Source organism: Phodopus roborovskii, unplaced genomic scaffold (assembly GCF_943737965.1).
Source record: "Phodopus roborovskii unplaced genomic scaffold, PHOROB, whole genome shotgun sequence".
Taxonomy (NCBI): Eukaryota; Metazoa; Chordata; class Mammalia; order Rodentia; family Cricetidae; genus Phodopus; species Phodopus roborovskii.
Genome location: NW_026126588.1, coordinates 5984019 through 6003354, shown reverse-complemented (window position 1 = coordinate 6003354; position 19336 = coordinate 5984019). Strand labels below are relative to the sequence as shown.

Genomic DNA, 19336 nt, shown 5'->3' with positions numbered 1-19336 from the left:
ACAATGCCAACAAAACAATAATGGTTCAGAATGTTGGTGCAATATATTTCCTTTATTTAAAAAAAAAGTTGTACTTGAACAGCAGCTGTGGCTTCAAAGGAAAATTATTTTCAGTGTGCAAAGAGAAACGGACAAAGATGAAAGGTACTACTCCATCCTTTCCCAGTACACTCGACAAACTGTTCTTCAGTTCGACACACAACTGGGGCAAAACCAGTGAGTCAAACACTAAACCATCTTCTGAATGTTCTCATAGAGAGTACTTACAAGTGCTATGTACAGATTGACGTGACAGAGGACTCCTTTTGAAGTTTCCCAGATAAACGGTCCAAATGCTAACCATCTACAGGAGTAAGTGGTTGATGGTTTCAAGGGCATATTCACCATAATTAATGCATCAATAAGCTCTATTACTATCACAATGAGGAGGACGCTTAAGGTACGATGCACCTTCCCATGGCTTAGGATGTGCTTTCCATCTTGGACCACTTTAATCATCTATGAAGACTAAAGAGTGGACACTTCACATGCTATGTACTTATAATTAAACTTCAATATCAGCACTGCAGTCAACACTGACCATATATTTTCTCAAACTTAAAAACAAATGCAAAGAATACACTACAAGTTTTTTTTTTTTTTTTCAGCATTTCAAAGAGTATATTGAAGCTGGCCACTTATTTCTGAAGCCCTGATGGACAGGTGCGGGGTTTCTCGGCCTCAGAACACAGATGTTTATTTCTTGTCACAGTCACCATCATTACTGTGACTCTCTCCATCCATAACATGGGCACTAGTAAATCTGGAACTGCTCTGTTTGAGAGAACAACAACATTTTTGAGGTGCACGTCTGCTAATCTCAGGCTGTCTTCAACAGCTTCCCAGTACTATTCACAGACGCAGAATGGTGTCGAGTAGTGGTTCTCAACCTTTCTGATGCTGCAACGCATGTTGTGGTAACCCCCAACCATAACATTATTCCTCTACTACTTCATAACTGTAATTTTGCTGCTGTTGTGAATTATAATGTAAATATCTGATATGAAGGATATTTGATATGTGACCCCACAGGGTTATGACTCACAGGTTAAGAACCACTGGTATAGATGGTCTACAACCCCGACCCATATTCCCTGAAGCCAGACATGGATTTGTATGGATTTACCCATATTTGAGCAATGATCGCTGGAGCAGAAATGTTTAATGCTTACCTTAGGGCACTCCAGGTAGATGCTAAAGATGAAGCCCAATGGGAAAAGGAGAGCTTCAAGGATAGAATCTAAACTCAGCTGAACTTAAAACCAGAATGAACTATGGGATTATGCCTTTCTGGGAAATGAGTAAAGACATTCTGCTTTTTAAGTAAAACCAAGGACCACAAAAAACCTCAAATATAATGCAATTATTGCCATATATCTTTACAAAATCCTTAGGTGGAAAATGGATTTTTTTGTACCCAAGAACACACATGGGTATGCAAAGATACATATATACATGCATGTATTTAAATAGATGACTGGATGATATGTAGATGAATGTGTATAGATGATAAACAAATAGATTTTTCCTTCAGTTCTCCCACGAAGTATAAACATATGTTGCGTATCGATGATATTAGTTTATCATTTCAGACAATGCACTACATGTCAAGAAAATACCATCCCTAGAAAAACTAAAAATAAATAACCTTGGAGTGGTAGAAGTATGCCTCTAATGTATTTCAAGTTGAAGATCCTCCATGCTACACTCGCCAGAGAGAAGCATAAACATATCTGAAGCAAGAGCACCTGTTCAGCCCTAGCTTATCTGGCTGTGCATTTGCTCCAGACACCCCTCCCTCATCCTCCCACAGAGAAAAAACCACACACAGCAAGTATACAGTGTCCTCAGTTCACTTTACTTCTCCTCTTGCTTTTTCCCTAACTCTGCGTCCTTGGCTTTCGATGATTGTAGGACCATGTCTCACTCCCTCGATTTCCTTTGCTCTCCTCACAGATACCTATTCACTAGACTCTGCTGATAAGACCACATCAATGACTGACACACCATCACATAGCTTCCTCTGTCAAGCTTGATTAAGGAAATGGGGATGTTAAGGGGAGAAGTCCGATTAGCATCTAGGATGCTGAATATTCTATTGTTCTAGAAAGATCTTGCAAATAATTCTTTATTTCAATGCCTTCTGGTGCCCTCTGCTAGACTCTAGCCCTAAGCCTTCGATTTGGATTATACTAGCCTAATTCAACCCACTTTAAGTTGTCTCTGAGCATGAAAAGTCTGAAGTGTTTTGGGGGATTCCCTGGTTTTGACGATGTTTTGCCTGTTTAAAGTGTCTTACTTATTCTTGAGATAAGGTATATTATAGATGGATATACATCATTCTCCAAATACCAAGGCAATAATGAAGGAGAATAATGGGTTACTTTTACTTTTTTACATGTCCTACTAACAAAAAGTTTAAAAATTCTGCCTGAGGGCAGATAGGCTAAGAGGGGAGAAAGGAGGGAGGGAGGGAAGGGAAGCTGGGATCGGCATGTAAAATAAAAAATAAATAAATAAAATTAAAAAAAAATACTTAAGCACCCACCAAAAAAAAAAAAAAAAATCTCCCTGATAGTTTTGAAGCATCTTTAGCCTCTTTAGAGTGAACTAGCATGTATCTGGCTGTATTTGCTCTCCTTTCAACATTGAAACAACCGTAATTAGAGAAGAAATAGTTTTTCATCAAGAATTCAATTTGTCACTCAAAATATTTGTAATCTTTATATATCTTTCTCTGTTGTGGACTATTATTTGACTATGTAAAGATGTGTTACATTTGTTTACACTGCATTTGTTTAGTTATGTCAAGATGTTCTGCTGCTTCACCTTGCCTGCCGAAGGCACCCAACTGCTTGATGAAAAGCTGAATGACCAATACCTAGACAGGAGGCTGGAAGGAAGAGAGAATAAGGAGGAGGGGGAATCTAGGCTCACAGGAACAAGAGGAAAGAATGAGGGAGAAAAAGAAGGAGATGCCCATAGCTGCCAGTCTGTCTGACACAAAGTAGGACATACAGAATGAAAGAAAGGTAAAAAGCTCTGAGGGAAAAAAAAATTGTAGACGAAGAGAAACAGGTTAATTTAAGTTATAAAAAATGGTGGAACAAGCCCAAGTTAAGGCCAAGCATTCTTAATTAATACTAAGTCTCCATGTCATGATTTGGGGGCTGGTGATCCAAGAAAGTGTGTTTTTACTCTGAAATGAGCAGTGTTGCTGCGTTTGGACACTGATTTTCAAATCACACCAGAGTAGTATGTACGGTGATAACACATGAAAATTGTCAGATAGAGGAAGTACCGAGCTCATCTTCAGATCAGCTCCCTTCTCCATCTCACCATGCTGAACACTTTCTGGTTTCTCCTTTCGGGCTCAATGCTGCCTGCTGTATTTTGGTGGCTCTGTCTTCTTAGCAGCAAGCTATAAGTTTACACCCCTCTTAATTATGAGATTAGATATAATAAATAATGGGATGTTTCACTCTGGCTCTTTCCTCTTTTAATTTACCTAGGGACATTCCCTTTTAATCACCTGCAATAAATGAATGCTTATTACATAATTTTATGACCCAGATGCATGCAATACTAAAGCTGAATTACCCTTGGTAAGCACGTGGCGGGAGAAATCACATTTGCTTACCTTGACCTACTTGAAGGAACTGAAAATGTTCATTCTTAGCAGCCATCTAGCCTAATATTTCCTATCTCCATGCAAGTGGAGCTCAGCCAAATAAAAGCTTGGTGAATTAGAGATTTGGGGGTGTTGTTTTGTTTTGTGGGGTGGGGAAGTTTTTGTTGTGTTTTTGATGTTTTGTTTTTGCAAAACCTCTGCTAATGTTGGTGCTTAATTCTCTGTAGCCATCATACAGCTGTCCTGCTTCCCACGATGCATTAAACAGAACTGTATACTTATAAGATTTTGCATAAGTTTGTACTAATTAGATAATATAATTAACATGTTACCTAGGAGGCAACACTTTGACCTTGAAGAATGAATGCCATCGGTGAGACATGTCTCTTCCATGAGTCTATTCTGGCCTTTTGTAAAAGCATCGTGGGTAAGTCCACTAATGAACCACTGACAGATTCCACAGAAACTACGCCACACAGGAGATAAAGACTAGAGTTTACAAAGCACAACAGGGATGGTAGGTATCACAATGAGCATCAGTGAGCCCCCCTGGTCTGAATGAGGGAAAGGATGCCATGGCCATTAACAGATCAGCCCTTAAATGCTAATGAAAGCATGAGCTCCTGCCTCTGAGAGATTCTGAGAAAAGTGTTCCCAGTGGGACATTTACCTCTATGCTGTGGGTCTGGATAAAGGTGATAATCCATGTCCTAGTCCCCAGCCTTCCCAGCTATATCAACTAGAACAATACAGATATGCGGGGTACATTCTATTTATTATAGATGAAGTCTATCTATGCATCCAAAACAAACTACTCATTCCGGACAGAACAGGTTCTAATTCCAGTCCCCAGATGTGCTTATGACCTTGGTGGGGCATGCGTTTTCTCTGCCTTAGCTGCTGAACAGGAAAAGTACATCCTTCCTCCCCTTTTCAAAGGCATTGGAAAGTTTAGTTATGACAAGGGAGCTTTAACAAGAGCACACAGTGTGATGGAAACTGAAAATAACTGTTAAACAAAATCCTACTGGCTCTTGCCTGATTTTTTTTTTTTTGTTTTTGTTTTTGTTTTTCCCTGTCTCTACAAGGAACCCAAATTATGTTAGAACCACCAAAGGTCCCTCAGGTCACCAGCTGCTGCCAACTGCCCTGTCAAATGTACTGTGGTGCTTAAGAACTCGGGCTTGAGGAGTGTCGTGCAGCCCCAGAAAACCTATACAAGTTCATGTGCTATGGAAGCATTTTCTGAGTCTCAATTTCCTCTTCTGAAACAGGGATGATGTGTTCATGAGTAAATCCCGATGACCTTGACTATCTAAGTGAGGATTAACTGAAGGAACTAAGCCATATAGGAGGATTTGACATCGAGTTCAACATACAGTGAGTGCCTGATCAGTCTTAGAAATAGTCTTTCTCCAAATATCTTCCCTATCACAAGGATTTCCAGATCCAATTAAGTTTAGAATGAGTAAACTCCAATGAGGAGACCATGAATGTGCTAAGTACCATTAGTGCACAGGCCAACTCTTCAAGATGGGGGCCATGCTATCTACACTTTGCATGACATGCTTGGAGATGAAAATGCCTTCTTCCTACAGAAACTTTGTAGGACTGGGATTCATGGGGTGAAACTTCAAGAAATAATGCTCTCGCAAATCAGATTTTCATTACACTATGTTAAGCTCTTCAAAATGTGAGAAAGGGGGACACCAAAGGTATTCAGCAGGTGAAGGCACCTGCCACCAAGCCTGAAAACCCGAGTTCAATCCCAGAGACCTGCATAGAGGAAGGGAAGAACCAGCTCAGACCACGGCAATGTGCTTCCCCACCTTGAAACTCACAAATAAATCAATTTAGTTTAGGAATATTTCCTAAATATGAGGAGAAATGGATGGCTGCATCTAGTTTTTGTTTCTAGTTCACTGAATTTCAGGGCACTTTGTTTCCTTCCCATGAAATTTCGGTTTCTACGTGCCCTCCAGTCAGGCTTATGAAAGAAGAAAGGTCGTGGGCAGTTAGCCATTACTGAAGCTGGGTGATGAATACAAAATACCTCATTACACTGTTCACACTATGCATCCTCTTCCCCACATGTCTAAAAAGTTCTATGGAATTCTTAGAAAACACATTTAATAAACCAGAAAAAAAAATACATGTGTACCTACTACTCACTTTTTTTTTTAGCGTATTACATGTTATTTATTTATTTTGTGTGCATTGGGGGAGGGAGAAGCACTCATGTCCCATAGCATGCAAGCAGAGAGCAGAGGAAAACTTTCCCAAGTCAGTTCTATCCTTCCTTCCACAGTGTGGATCCTGGGAATCAATCTCAGCTGAGCAGGCTTAGTGCTGGGTACCAGTATCCTCCAAGTCAGTTCACCAGCTGTAGACAATCTTTTAATATACACAACAAACCTAAGAAAAATGGCTACTGCCCTGGGGTTTACACTCCTAGTCAAGCAGAGGTTTCCTTAACAAACTTGGGAGTGAAGCTCTTCTCACACTTTAAAACCAGAAGCTGTCCGTCCCTCACGATGATAACATTCAAAGCAAGTCCATGTGGGGTGTGTGGGGGTACTAGAACAGCCTGGCTACACTTTGAACCTTCCCGCAAAGGTTTTGCATTTTAAACCCAGAGCATGAACTACATCCTTAAATTAGTCTTCTCTCCTACCTGCCTGCCAGATATGTGACTGCATTCAAAGTCAAGTGAAATTTTGACAGGACTAAGATTACGATCGGTTCCCATGCAGTAGTGAACTTGACTTGAAGACCTGTGTCTAGTCAACATCTTAACTGAAGCCATCTTTGGGGTTTCCGACAGCCAGGGAATCCTAAGGAAGTTTCACTGGGACCAGAATCCTTTTCTCCTGCCAAAGTGCTAATTCATTGTAATTATTTAGTAGGAATTGTCTTTCCTACTAAAAGTGAAATCAGCAAGCAGCGATCACATTTGACCTTTTGAACAAATTCTCCCTAAATGTTCTTTTATTCCAAATGCCATTGTTTTAAAACCTGCCATGTTCTTCCTAATTATGAGCAATTAAGGTACTTGCAGAAGTAAGTCCTGTGTTTTATGGCTTAAACCTCCCTGTCACCAAAGTTTGTGTCCCAGCATTAGTCATTTCCCAACTGGCCAATTTCATGGACTCCTGGATGGCCATTCTCATTTATCTAGTTTGTATTTATAATACAATCAAAATGTAGAAGGCGCTTGGGTTTGTTTCCACCCGCTAAAATTCCTGTTTGCTCTCTCCCCCAGTCAGGCACAATGACTTTCTTCTTCACCTAAGAGTTACCTATAAAGTTAAGGTCACCACTTTTGTTCTGGTTTATAAGTTTAAAAAAAAAATGTGTTATATTGAGTCATGGAGATGGTGGCTCTCCAAGCTTACAATAGGTTGACCTGCTTTGACTACAAATTTCCCAAAATCTTTAAGGAGGGACATCCTTGGAGGGCTAAAAAAGAAGGAATTCAACATTCAAAAATTGACATTTCTACTTACATGAGCCCACATTGCATTTCTAGCCAAAAAATACATTTTGACCAATCCATATTCACATCTGCATGATAAAAACAAGTCATATTCCAGAAGTGGCCTGAAGCTGCCTCGGGTAGACACACGGCCTGGTGTCCTGAATCAGGCTGTCCAAAGGAACTTTCACAAGACAGGTTAGGGGGGAAAAAAACAGAGGTCTTTATTTACTAGTCAGGGATTAGAAGGGTGAGGATGGGCTTCTAGCACTCAGTAACTCCATCACTGTTTTAAAACAAAATAATGGGCTTCAATGCTGCTAGGCCATGCCATTGCTTTACACTGTTAATTTCTTTCTCCTAGCGGGATAAATAGGCTAGAAGTGGGAAACCAAAGAGCTAACATTTGTAAACCACCTTCTCAGCAGATCCCACATACAGGATAAGCACTTTGGGGTTTTTGGGTGTGCCCTCTCCCTTATAGTGAAGCAAAACTTAGGCTTCAGCAAAAAGCACAAAATTAAATGCAGCCCTACATGTTCCATATACAGCGAAAGGGTAAGTGCTGTGTGAATCCACTTCTCAAGGACAGTTTCTCTGGGAACTGCCCTCTTGTCCACAGGCAGACAGACTTGCAGACTCTGGAACCTAAGTGCCTTTCATCCAAATGCCTTTCTGAACCTTCTAATGACCACAGTTATATATCAGGCCCCTTTTGTCTCTAGGCCACTTTCATCGTCACCCAACATGTCCTTGTCTTTGAATCATTACCTAGAATGAAATTCACCCTTCTTGGAGTTGGCTACAGATTTGTTCAAAACCTCCTCCCTGGTCACTTAAACTATCAGATGTTCTGTGTGCCCATGAATCCACAGCCTTTCTTGTTATAGAACAAGTACCCTCAGAACTAGGCTCATGACCTACTCAATATTACAAGCTAAGGGAGCCAAGGTGGTGTAACTAACCAGGGGCCAAAACTACTTCTGATGATTGTTTTAGCAATGTTTTTTTTCCCAATATGCATGGTGCTTAAGAATGTGCTGGAGTTAAGACAAGCTCTGTGTCATTCTCTCATAAGTTCAGAACAGTCAATGCTCTTGTCCTTTGAACACATATGGGTGAACATTTGTCCTACTTTCAATGACAGTGAGCTTGTGGCACTGTGTAGTCAGAGGATTTCATTTGATCAACAAATGTGTAGGATGACTTTGTGGGGGGGGGAGAATTAATCAAATAACATTTTCCCATGGGAGGGGAGGCTTCATTGTGATGGTGGTTCCTAAATAGATCTTCATTCATTCTCTAGTGGACAATCTGCTCCTAGAACAGACTTCTTAATTAAACTGAGTTACCATGTGCCAGACTCCATCTCACCTATGCTAATTCAGTTTCATGAATAGGCTATCTTGTGTATTAGACTCTTGACTGCAAATATGTATAAATACACATTGCATCTTACAGTTCTGGGCATAGTTTTGAATCATGGGGAAATAAACTGGGCATTCATTTCCAAGCTGACTGGCATGTTTCATTTCTGAGTGAACAAAAGGTAAGCTCTCTGGCAACTCCATGAATTGAAATAGGCAAGGTTCTGAATAGGAGGGAAAGAAATTCTCTACTTCATTAATAATCTAAGCCTGGAGTTTTTAAATTAGAAATGGTATTTATTTCAATATCTAAGCCTCAACCCAACACCAACACTTGTTCATTTTTACTTCTAAAATAGTTCTGATTTTTAACTATCTTTCCTCTATAGACCAGGCACCACTCTTTGGGCCTTCATCAGCCTTTATTTGACATACATAGACTATCTGACAATTAGCTAGGACACTCATTTTAATATAGACACACAGATACCAGTCCACAGGTTGTGGAAAGGGGCCAGGAAATTCACATATTAAATACACATTGCAGGCAGTTCTACTATAGGGCAATACTCGGGCCCGAACAAGGCCCAATATGTCTATCATCTAAAATGGAAATCTGAAATAACTTGCAGGCACTAAAAATTCATGCTTTTCCACACTAACTAAAAACAATGGAGGCTTTTGACCTTAGTGGCATGATGCTCAAAGGCCATGATGGCCCCTTTCCTTGCATACTACCGAGCTTGGCAATACTATCCTAGAATATATGATGTGCTCATCCTCACAAAACTCTCTTGTTTTAAGACTCACCCAAATACTAAACAACTCTTATCTGAAACTGCCTCTTCCAAGATCATCTCTGGTCCCAACTCTTCCCCACACCATGTGGTTCAGAACAATCTCCTTATATCCCTTGGTAATGTCGATCATAACATCTCCCGGGATGTAGTACAACTATCTACTTACTCATGTTTGTTCTGCCACACCATGACATCTTTTCATACAAGAAGCACATTTTGTTTTGTGCCTACCTCCTCTAAAGAAAGCACTCAATAGATGCTGCTACTGGAATTCACTCTCAGCTATGACTGCAGCCCCACACAACTGTTTCCTTACCCCATGAGGTTAGAGCTTGGTGTACAGGGTCTCAAAGGAAATGGCAATCAGCTCTTAGCTCTCCATTGCGTTTGTATCTACAGCACAGAGAAGGAAGTATTGTCAGGGCTACTGACGATGATTTTAAAGTGAGCAACAGGAAAAAAGAAAATCTAAATGCAGAATAGATCCGTCAATCACAGAGCACAGGTGCTCCAGGCTGACTGAGAGAGAGGAAGCCCAGCTCTGCCATGAGTAGACCATATCATTTCTCTATGGTTTAGTTTTCTGATGGAAAACAAAGAATGTCTCCTGGAATTTTTTGATAATGAGGAAATTTTTGGCAACAATCTTCTATAAAGTACAACAGTATATATTTTATAAAACCTAAGATAAAGGTTTGGGAGTTAAAAACCTTTTGCAACACTGAGTCTCTCAACTACTCAAAACAGCAAGCATCTGTGGACAATAGTGAGTGAGCTAGACTTGGCCCACGGGCTATGGTTTGTAGACTTCTGTAACAGACTTAAACCATAATAGGTGCAATATTTTCCATGGAGAACTTACTTGGTGAGCACCCTGAGCTTCAAACTTTCATACAATCTTTAATTGTGTGCCCACTGTAATGTGATTGCACCATGACAATGTGCACTCACCGGAATCAGTATAACGTAGGCTGTCTTCTGGGACTCACTACCTCGTATTTCCCATAATTCTAATCTATATTTGTCAGACGTGAAAGCGGTGTGGTGGATCTGGGAAAGCATAGTTTCTCCTATAATTTTAGCCATTTTGCCACTCAGATGTTAATCTGGAATTCTTTGTAAGACACTTAAACAGCAGCGGCAGCAGCCTGGCTGATAAGACCGATTTTCGTCTACTCGAAAATGACTTGTATTGATTGATAAACCGTTAACTAAGAGCCGTATTAAATGACATCCAGACAATGCTGATTGAAACCAAGGCACTAAGCTGCTGAATGTACTCCATCATCCCCTCCTTCCCCTCTCCAGTCACCTGACTGTGGAAACAAAGATGAAAATCCCCAAGCTTCGGAACTATTTAGGCATTTCTGACCCTCAATGTACAAACATCAATGTGACTTCTAAGGAAACTTACTGTGCCCTAGCATAAGACAGCAGACAGATATTGGACCTGTGCCTGCTAAATTATTGCTATAATAACCACTGTTAGAGTTTTATCTAGAGCGTGGGGTAAAGATAAGCATTTCAAAAATAAATCTAAAGAATCCACACATGACAGCTTTGTATCTCAGCATTTATGAGCTAACTTTTGCCCCAGGTTTTTCTGGGACAAGCTGCCGCCCTCTTCTGCCCACATAGTCACCGACTCGCGGTCCTCTAATGCCCATCTTCATTGGCAAAGCCTTGACTAATAGCAGCCTCTGCAACACAATAGGACTGGAAATGGCTCTGGCTCTCAGATGCTGACATGCACCTACATTCTTGTTCTAATGCCTACCATACTTAAACAGCTTATATATATATATATATATATATATATATATATATATATATGTATATATATATATATATATATATGTTGGCTGTGTTAGCTCTTCTCATGAACACCTATGAGCCAGCTGTTTCTCTATAGGCGCCTATCTGGTCTAGTTCCCAGGCTGACCCAACATCTGTGTTCTAGATCTGTCCAGGTCCTCCATATATTGGTAGCAGAAAATGGCTTTTAAAAAAAAGCAGGGCTAGGATATACTCTCATCTTAGAATAAAGTCATCCCTAGATTGAAGAGATACCCTCTTTATGAGAGTGCCTGAGTCTTTCTCCATCCTAAGGAAACAAACTCACAATTACCTCACACTCAGGCTCTACTTCAGGCTAGGATTATCCTTTGGCTAGTTTACCAGTCTCTCACTGGCAGCAAATGGCTGCAACACAAGCCCTTGGAAGTGTTTGTATAAGTCTCAGACCTGGTGGCATTTTTAGAGAAAGGTGCCAACTAATCCACTCTGGGAATGCGGACTGTAACTCGCTGCCTTGATGACATTATTATCCACTCCCAACACTTTAAAATATTTCATCAGCCTGTTTTGTCATATGGATTTGGCTCTATGTGCATAACATGTCAAAATGCATAGCTCCCCAGCTAATTCTGGGCAGTCTTCATAAAGCCCACATACCTCCTGGAAAACCTGGTTCATTTTTTCCTAGGTGGATTAGATGATTGACACCTCCGCCAATAAGTTAGGGTTTGTTCACTTGGAAATGTGTATGTGGGTCAGGGGGGTACTAGAAGCAAATGGCACTTTCAAAGTGAAAATACAAGGAAAATATAACTTTGGATATAAGGGGGAAAGATACAGCCTTTCTGAACAAATGAGCTCAGAGAAGTAGATAATCCCCATTAACACAATCGTTCATGAAGAAATACTGACACACACAACTCACTCTTCCCTTCCCTGCTTTCGTGAGGAGGTGACTAGACTGTGCCTACAGGGAGGATGCTGAATGGCTTTTTCCTATTCACTCATCCACACCTGGCAACATACTTTGATACCATTGTCTCCTTTCCCCACTTTGCAAGCTTGCCAAAGGCACAGCGCTAGGGCACAAACTCAGGCAGTCTAGGTCTGTGCTCTAAACCTTTACCCCTCCATGTAGGCTCCTCACTCTCACATCTCTATAATGACACATCTATCTAGGAGCAGTTGGCCACTCCCTTCTAATGACAATTGTGTCCTTGCTCAGTCTTCATTTAGTAACCCTGAGTCCCAGGCAGAGATGCTAACCTTTGCTTTAGTTGCAGGCCTCCTTCTTAAGATGCCTGATGCATCTACTTAACACTTACCTCAAGCCAATAACATGCACAAACTCCTTCTTCATTCCTACTGCAACCCTCAAGGAAAATAAACACAGGGAATTGAAGGCATCAAACACAAAAGGCTGAGCCTTTTGTGAGTGACTGGTTCTCTATAATCCTTCAAATGCAAGGAGTAATTAGATCCTCAGTGCTGGGGAGAGGCCACTCAATTCTTGCTTTTCTCCCTAGAAGTTATCAGTAGAAAAAAGGCTGATGGACAAGACTATGCTCACAGGAGACTTGGAGGTAGACAGAATGCAGAAGCATGGGGGATACCTGCTTGGGCCTATTCCTCAGATAAGGAAAGAAAATCAAATGACCACTGATGAAATGAATACCTATCTGCACCTAGTATTCTTCTCTTTAGCATTTAAAGGACACAAATCTGTTTTTGAAATCCTTCCTTCTCATTCACAATTTTTAACTCTTTAACCTTGGGCTTCAAAGAATACTTGTGGATATAAAATGAACAATATCAAAAAGAACTAAGGTTACAAAGAGCAAGCAAAGAAAAGAAATAGTGTTTACAAACAGTACAGACACTAAATCCCTTCCTTAGGGTACTGATGGCTGGTAATGTCCTAAACTGTTTTCTGTATATAATTAGCTAGAACCTAATGAAAACACAGATGAATGAAACTATCATCAATGGGAACTATTTTTGCCTTCAAAATCAGAGACACATGAAAACTATTCAGGGTTTTCAGACAAAGCTGATTTCCCTTGAGATCTCCTTCTCATCGACACCAGCATAAAGTTTGACCCTTATTCAGCAGAGGAGAGCTGTGAGAATCTAGTGCCTACCAAGTTACCATGGTCCTACACTGCCCCAGTGATCAGCTGCCTAAGCAAACCTAAGGAACATCATCCCTGGCCCTACAATAAGAAATGATGAAGATGAAGATGAAGATGGTGATGATGATGATGATGACGATGATAAAGAAGATGTCATGATGGTATAAGTAAAACAATACCCTAATAAATAAAACTTGTAAACATTTTTTTTCTTAATATCTTAGGCAAATCCTGTTTGGCATGGGATAGGTTTGACATAAGGAAAAGAAAGTATCAGGGATTTCTTTCCTAATATTCAGAAAGTCCTAGCCTAGTTTCCATTTGCAATTTCCCAACAAACCCTGACTTCAAGAGAAAGAGGGGAAATATACAAAATATAAAAATATAATATAAAGGCAAGGGTGAAGCCACGACTGAATGTTAAGAGCAGTGGAAAGGCAAGTGTGTGAATAAGTGTGTCCATGAGTGATGCTGTGTCCATCTTCATACCTCTTGATGGATCTCCAGGACGGCAGAAGACTTCCTGACTGCGGATACAGTGTGCAGCCTAGAAACAGAGAGGAAACATGGAAATGCACAAGGAATATATTATCACGTCAGCTTAACCACCTACCATCACTACTTATTTGGAGATGCCTGAGATAGTGGAGCTTAGATGTGATCTACATATATTGTCTACATCTACAGAATTTTCAAAAGTTAAAAAGAAAACTATTTCACATCAAGTGGTAGAAAAATAAACAAGAACAAATTGTGGGGGAGGCGGGGGAACACTATGCATGTAAAATTTCATCTTAAAGGAGAAGGAAACTAAAAATCCAGAATATTCAAAACGAAAAGAAAAAAATATCTTGGGCAAAGCTTTCTACATACAGGCTGCTTCTCTGCAACAAAGTTCCTATGCTGTGAAAGTTGTAACTCATCACACTCATTCATTTGAGCCTGCAAAGGCAGCTTTCAAATTAGGTCAGTCAGGGAGACTCAATGGCTAAGAGTTATCCCAGAATTGGGAATGTTGGTTTCCCTTGGGCTGCATCATCTAACATAGTAGAAATGTAAACTCCTTATATTTTTGGTTGTGAGCCTAGCCTTTAATGGCTGAGCCATAAAGGGGGTCAAGACCAGGTTGGAAAAACGCACAGAAACAGCTGACCTGAACAAGGGGGAGCTCATGGACCCAGTCTGATAGCTGGGACTGATATAGACCCCCCCTGAATGTGGATGTCAGTTAGGAGGCCTGGGCAATCTATGGGGCCTTGGTAGAAGATCAGTATTTATTCCTAGGTCCTGTTCTAAATGATATGACAGACTTTGAAGATCCCCTATGGAAGGCCTCACCCTCCCTGGGGAGCAGAAAGGGGATGGGATAGAGGTTTGGTGTGGGGCAGGGGAGGAGGGAAGGGAAAGGGAACTGGGAATGACATGTAAGGAAATGTTTATTTCTGATTTAAATTAAAAAGAAAAGAAAAGAAATGTGAAATCAGCCCATCCTTTATAGCACAGCCTACTCAGTCTTTGGATATTGTTTTCTACCGAAGCAACCGGAGTCTCTTTCCCCTATTATCAGCCCCAGATGACCTCATAGGTCTCCATGGAGGCTGAGGCAAAGAACTGTACCTCTGCTCTCTGTAGTGGGATATTCACTTTGGCTCCTTCTGTGGCACTGACCACGCCCATTGGGCAGTGGAGCCAGGGGCGGAAGTGACCTGTGGAAGGAGGTCTGAGGACGAGCCAGGGAACTCTCTCTTGCTGGCAGGGCACGGAGAGGAGAGCATCCAGTGGAACTTGCTGCTGTTCATCTGTCTAGGTTGTAAGTTATTTCTCCCTGAATAAACATCTATTCAGCCTATTTGTTTATCCTGATCCTTATTTAACCGAAATAGCTCTCCATCACCAGTATTATCCTTTCTTGGCCTCTGCTTCACCAGATTTCAAAGATGGCTGTGATGAGAATCACCTGGGAGAGTGAGTCAGCCAAATGGCTGAAACTCAGGTCCAGCCCGGACAAGTCTCTGGTGGAGTTCTCAGTCTTCCTGAGGTATCTCAAGTCCACAGCCACAAGAGACTACATCTTGACATCCGAGTGCAGAGTACAGTGCTGTTTCAAACAAGACTCTTCTCTGTGTTTAGAATTCTGGGGCCTTTTTGTTTGTTGTCTGGCTCATTACCTTCTGCCAAAACTTCAGGGAACTTGTCTGTGAAAGGTTCAGTTTAACTTTTCTAGGGCTGTTAAAATTATCTCGACATTTATTTTCCCAGGATCATGTTCTACACAGCAGCTTTTCTGTTAAAATTCAAATATTTTCTTCCTCAAAGCAAACACATTTCCAACTTCCAAAACAGAAGGAGCTAAGATATCATCAGCTAATCCCATTTCAGTCCACTGACTTGTCCTGAACTGGGCTCACAACACCTCACCTCACCCTAGGAGCACTTTGCCTCTTAGCAACACAAAGATAAACAAGAATTCATTTTGTTCACTTTATTTATAAGAAAAACTCTGAGGGCCACCTGCCACCCTTCTGCCATCCCCTGGAGCAGACACTTCTAAAGCCTGCAGCTTAACACCTCTTCAATATGGCCTCCCAGAAGACACTCCAGCCTGTGGAATCCAAGGTTTCCTCACGGTTTCATCCCTGATGCCAGTTACCCCAGAAGCAGCAGGAGCTTCGGGAAAATGAAACAGTCCTGCTTCTTTTCAGAAAAGCAGTCACCGTATTCCACATAAATGTTTAACGAGAACAAGTGAACAGAGCTGTCTCTTGCCTGACTGGTTTTTCTAAAGGCTCTGTGCCCCAAAGTCTCTTCCTGCCCCTCTATCCCTTGCCCCTTGCTAAACATTATTTCTGTACTGCTCACACGTGTGAGTAAGTGTGCAAATCACAGAGCAGTCCAAAAGCAAAATTCTGAGTTAAGTGAAATGTCCTTCCAGCCATCCCTGTCACAGTCTCATTTTTTAATAAAAAGTGTCCCCATTGCTTTCTACAAAACTCCTCTGTAGAAAATATTCTCTCTACCTGCATTCACAATAAAGAATCAGTAGCTGGAAAGGACAAAGCTTTACTACTTCCCAAACATGGATGTTAGCATTTGGGTTTTGTTGTGTGCCTTTTTCTTTTTATTCCATTTTACATTCCAACCAAGTGTAGCATTTGGATTTAACCATTCATTTCCAAAGAGAAGATATCAACTAAAAACAGTGTAAAATGCCACCCACATTCGTCACATAGGGCTTCCCCATACATCCTTTTGTTCAGTCACTACAACTTCCTATTATCAGCTCATCCCAATCTTAGGCTCTAAGCAACTAATATGCCCCTCAAAAGTTGGACTACTGTAAACTACTGCCTTAAACACTAATTTCCCATCTCAAGTTGCAGATCCTGCCCCTTGTCACAGCAACAATGACAACATCATCATTCATTAATAAATATGATCATGTACTCATAGGACAAAAAATTAAAGTTCAAAAGAGCTGTCATGTGGTCAAGCAGAGTATCAGAAGGCAAAATTCCATGTCTTCTTAGCCATCTTTCTCTAGGGTGATGGGGGGGGGCATGGGAGGGTGGGAGAGAGGGAAAAAGGGAGGGAGAGAGGGAGAGAGGAAGGAGAGAGGGAGGAGGAGGGAGAGAGAACTAGGATCAATGTGTAAAATAAAAATAAAAAATAAATAAAAAAGAAAGAAGCCCTGAATACTTTGTCCCCAAGTGATAACTAGAGGATTGGAGGTCCTGAAGCTTTCCCTACCTCCTCAGTCTAGACAATAGCTTGAGATACATTTTTCACTTTTTACCCAAAGGATACAGGAGACCACCCCACTCCTACAATCCTAGCTCTTCACTCACTCTGAGTATTGAATCTTTAGGAAAAATAGTTCTGGAATCTCAGACTCTCTTATACTCTGTGCACCAAAAAGAGTATAGATGAAGAGGCCAATATTTAGGTGATGTTTCCTACCCTGCTTCTTTTTGTCCGTGTAAAGATGAATGGCCTCCCCAGTTGTACCCTTACTTGAACATGTTTCTTCATCTGATTCTATCTATCTATCTACCTATCTATCTCCATAACTAAAAGAACCTGACAGAGAAAACAGAGAGGAATGAGTTCATCACCTTTCTCCCTCACTTCTGTCTCAGTCCTTTGATTGTAGCTAAAAATTTAGCCAATGATTCTTTCACAGGAATTTACTGTTTTATCAGTGCCACATAGAACAGTGCTCTTGCACTGATATGGATTTTAATCCCCCTAAAAATAAGTTCACAACCACTGACACAATGGTGATTGTTCCAATGCACACAGCCTGGCATCTGCTTGCTCCAGGATCAAAAATGGAATGCCTCCCTGTATCTGCTCATTATCCAGCCCTTACACATCTGACCACTTGGTTTTGAAATTTTGATGAACAGAAAACAAAACGTTCTTAACTCAGCTTCTTGGGAACTCAGCTCGAACCCAATTGTCTGCTTAAGCCACCACATCGTTTTAAGAGAAAGAAAATACAATTCATTTCCAGTTTCTGAATTTTACCTAAAGTCTTCCAAAGACTTCTTCTTCGTTGCTCTCAAACCTCCAGCATGGCAACAGGCAAATCTGTAATCAATCACCTGGTAGATGATTGGATTGTACATTGCTGCAGATTTGGCAAGGAGGGTGGGCACCACGGAGAGTTGTATGGGAATAGAGTCTGGCCTTCCAAAAGCTGACCACACAGAGACCACTGCATAAGGAATCCAGGCAATCAGGAAGCCAGCACAAATCAGCATCGCCACCTGACACAGGAAAACAAGAGACAGCAGAATCAAGGGAATTCATGGGCAATCCAGAATGAGTGACAGGTGTGAAAGAGGGGCAAGTTCTTCACTCTGAAAAAGTCCCTTTTTGATCACAGAGGTTGCTTCCCAATAATATTTGAGAATTTGGTACAATTCTTCATTCCCATTTGTCACATCTGCTTTAGAATTCAAATGTATCCAACAACCCAAAATATAACCCTATAATAGTTGTCATATTTTCCCACATTTGGGACAAGAAATCATAACAAAATGATGCCAGTTCTCCTGAGCTTGCCAGAGTTCTCAACCCACATTAAAGACCTGACAGAAAATAAGTTCATCTTGATGAGATCTTAAATCATCTCCATTTGCCTTGGGAAACTGAGAAGTGTTGCCCTGGTTTGAAATTCTAATGTGCACTTTCTTCAAAGATTTGTATTAAATGTTGTTTCTTCTGGTTCAAGTTTTTCACACGTTTAAGGCTCAAATCACAGAAAGTTCCCAGATATAAAGACAAAAAGAGGTTGCAGAGCTTCAGCCAAAGCAATATGGAAAGTGTTTTTTCTCTCACAAAATTAATATAACCTCTTAATTTTCAGGCTAATGAATAACTAGAAATATAGTTTAAAACATCCCCACTAGTATTCACCATCCCAAACTCAGTCCCTTTAATAGTGTTACCCTTACTAGTCCCTATAGCTGCTGATCCTAACAGGTTACCTTCGTTCAGATCAACAAATAATTTTAGCAAATGCTTTGGACAAGACACTAAAGCAAATGCTTTGGAACATCCTAACATATCCCAGTTCCTGAGATGTCTCCTTCTAGAGTACAAACAATAGCAGAGCATGGCTATTATTTGGTGCCAGCTCAGAGGACGAGTTTGTTTGTTATTGGAATAACCAAGAGCTTCGTGAAGAATGTTGCACAGACCCTGCAATCGGGCAAGCTGAAGTGATGGCAGTGAGAGACACTCTGGGGGAAGTGGCCCATATGTGAATGGAGTTTGTACATATACAAAGGAGTGAGTCATATGGATGTGGGAAAGCTGCTTAGAGAGTTGAGGCTGAGAGGAGAGGGAATACAAGTGTGTTCAGGGTTGTGTAAAAATGTATTACTGAGTTTTTGATTAGTGCTACCTGCTCTGCAGCTCTCAGAGGTTTATGAAAAGAAATGCGGAAGATTAATTAACCCATACAAAGAAATCTCCTGGAGGAAAGAGCAAACAGACAGACCACTGTTTGTTCATTCACCTAACAAGTAGTACTGAGAATCTGTTTCATTCGGAGGACACAGAAAGGAAATATTGTCTATAAATGTTTG

General features: G+C 40.8%; 1 protein-coding gene across 1 annotated transcript in view; it reads right to left on the bottom strand.

The window, feature by feature from the left end:
* Positions 1–674: 674 nt before the first annotated feature.
* Positions 675–19336, bottom strand: part of Opn5 (opsin 5) — a 47738-nt gene continuing 29076 nt past the window's right edge. Inside the window, exons 6-8 of the mRNA XM_051204347.1 lie at positions 17769–18010; positions 13731–13788; positions 675–813 (exon numbers count right to left, since the gene is read on the bottom strand). Coding sequence (XP_051060304.1) covers positions 736–813; positions 13731–13788; positions 17769–18010 — 378 coding nt within the window. The 3' untranslated portion in view covers positions 675–735. The remainder of the gene's footprint in view (positions 814–13730; positions 13789–17768; positions 18011–19336) is intronic.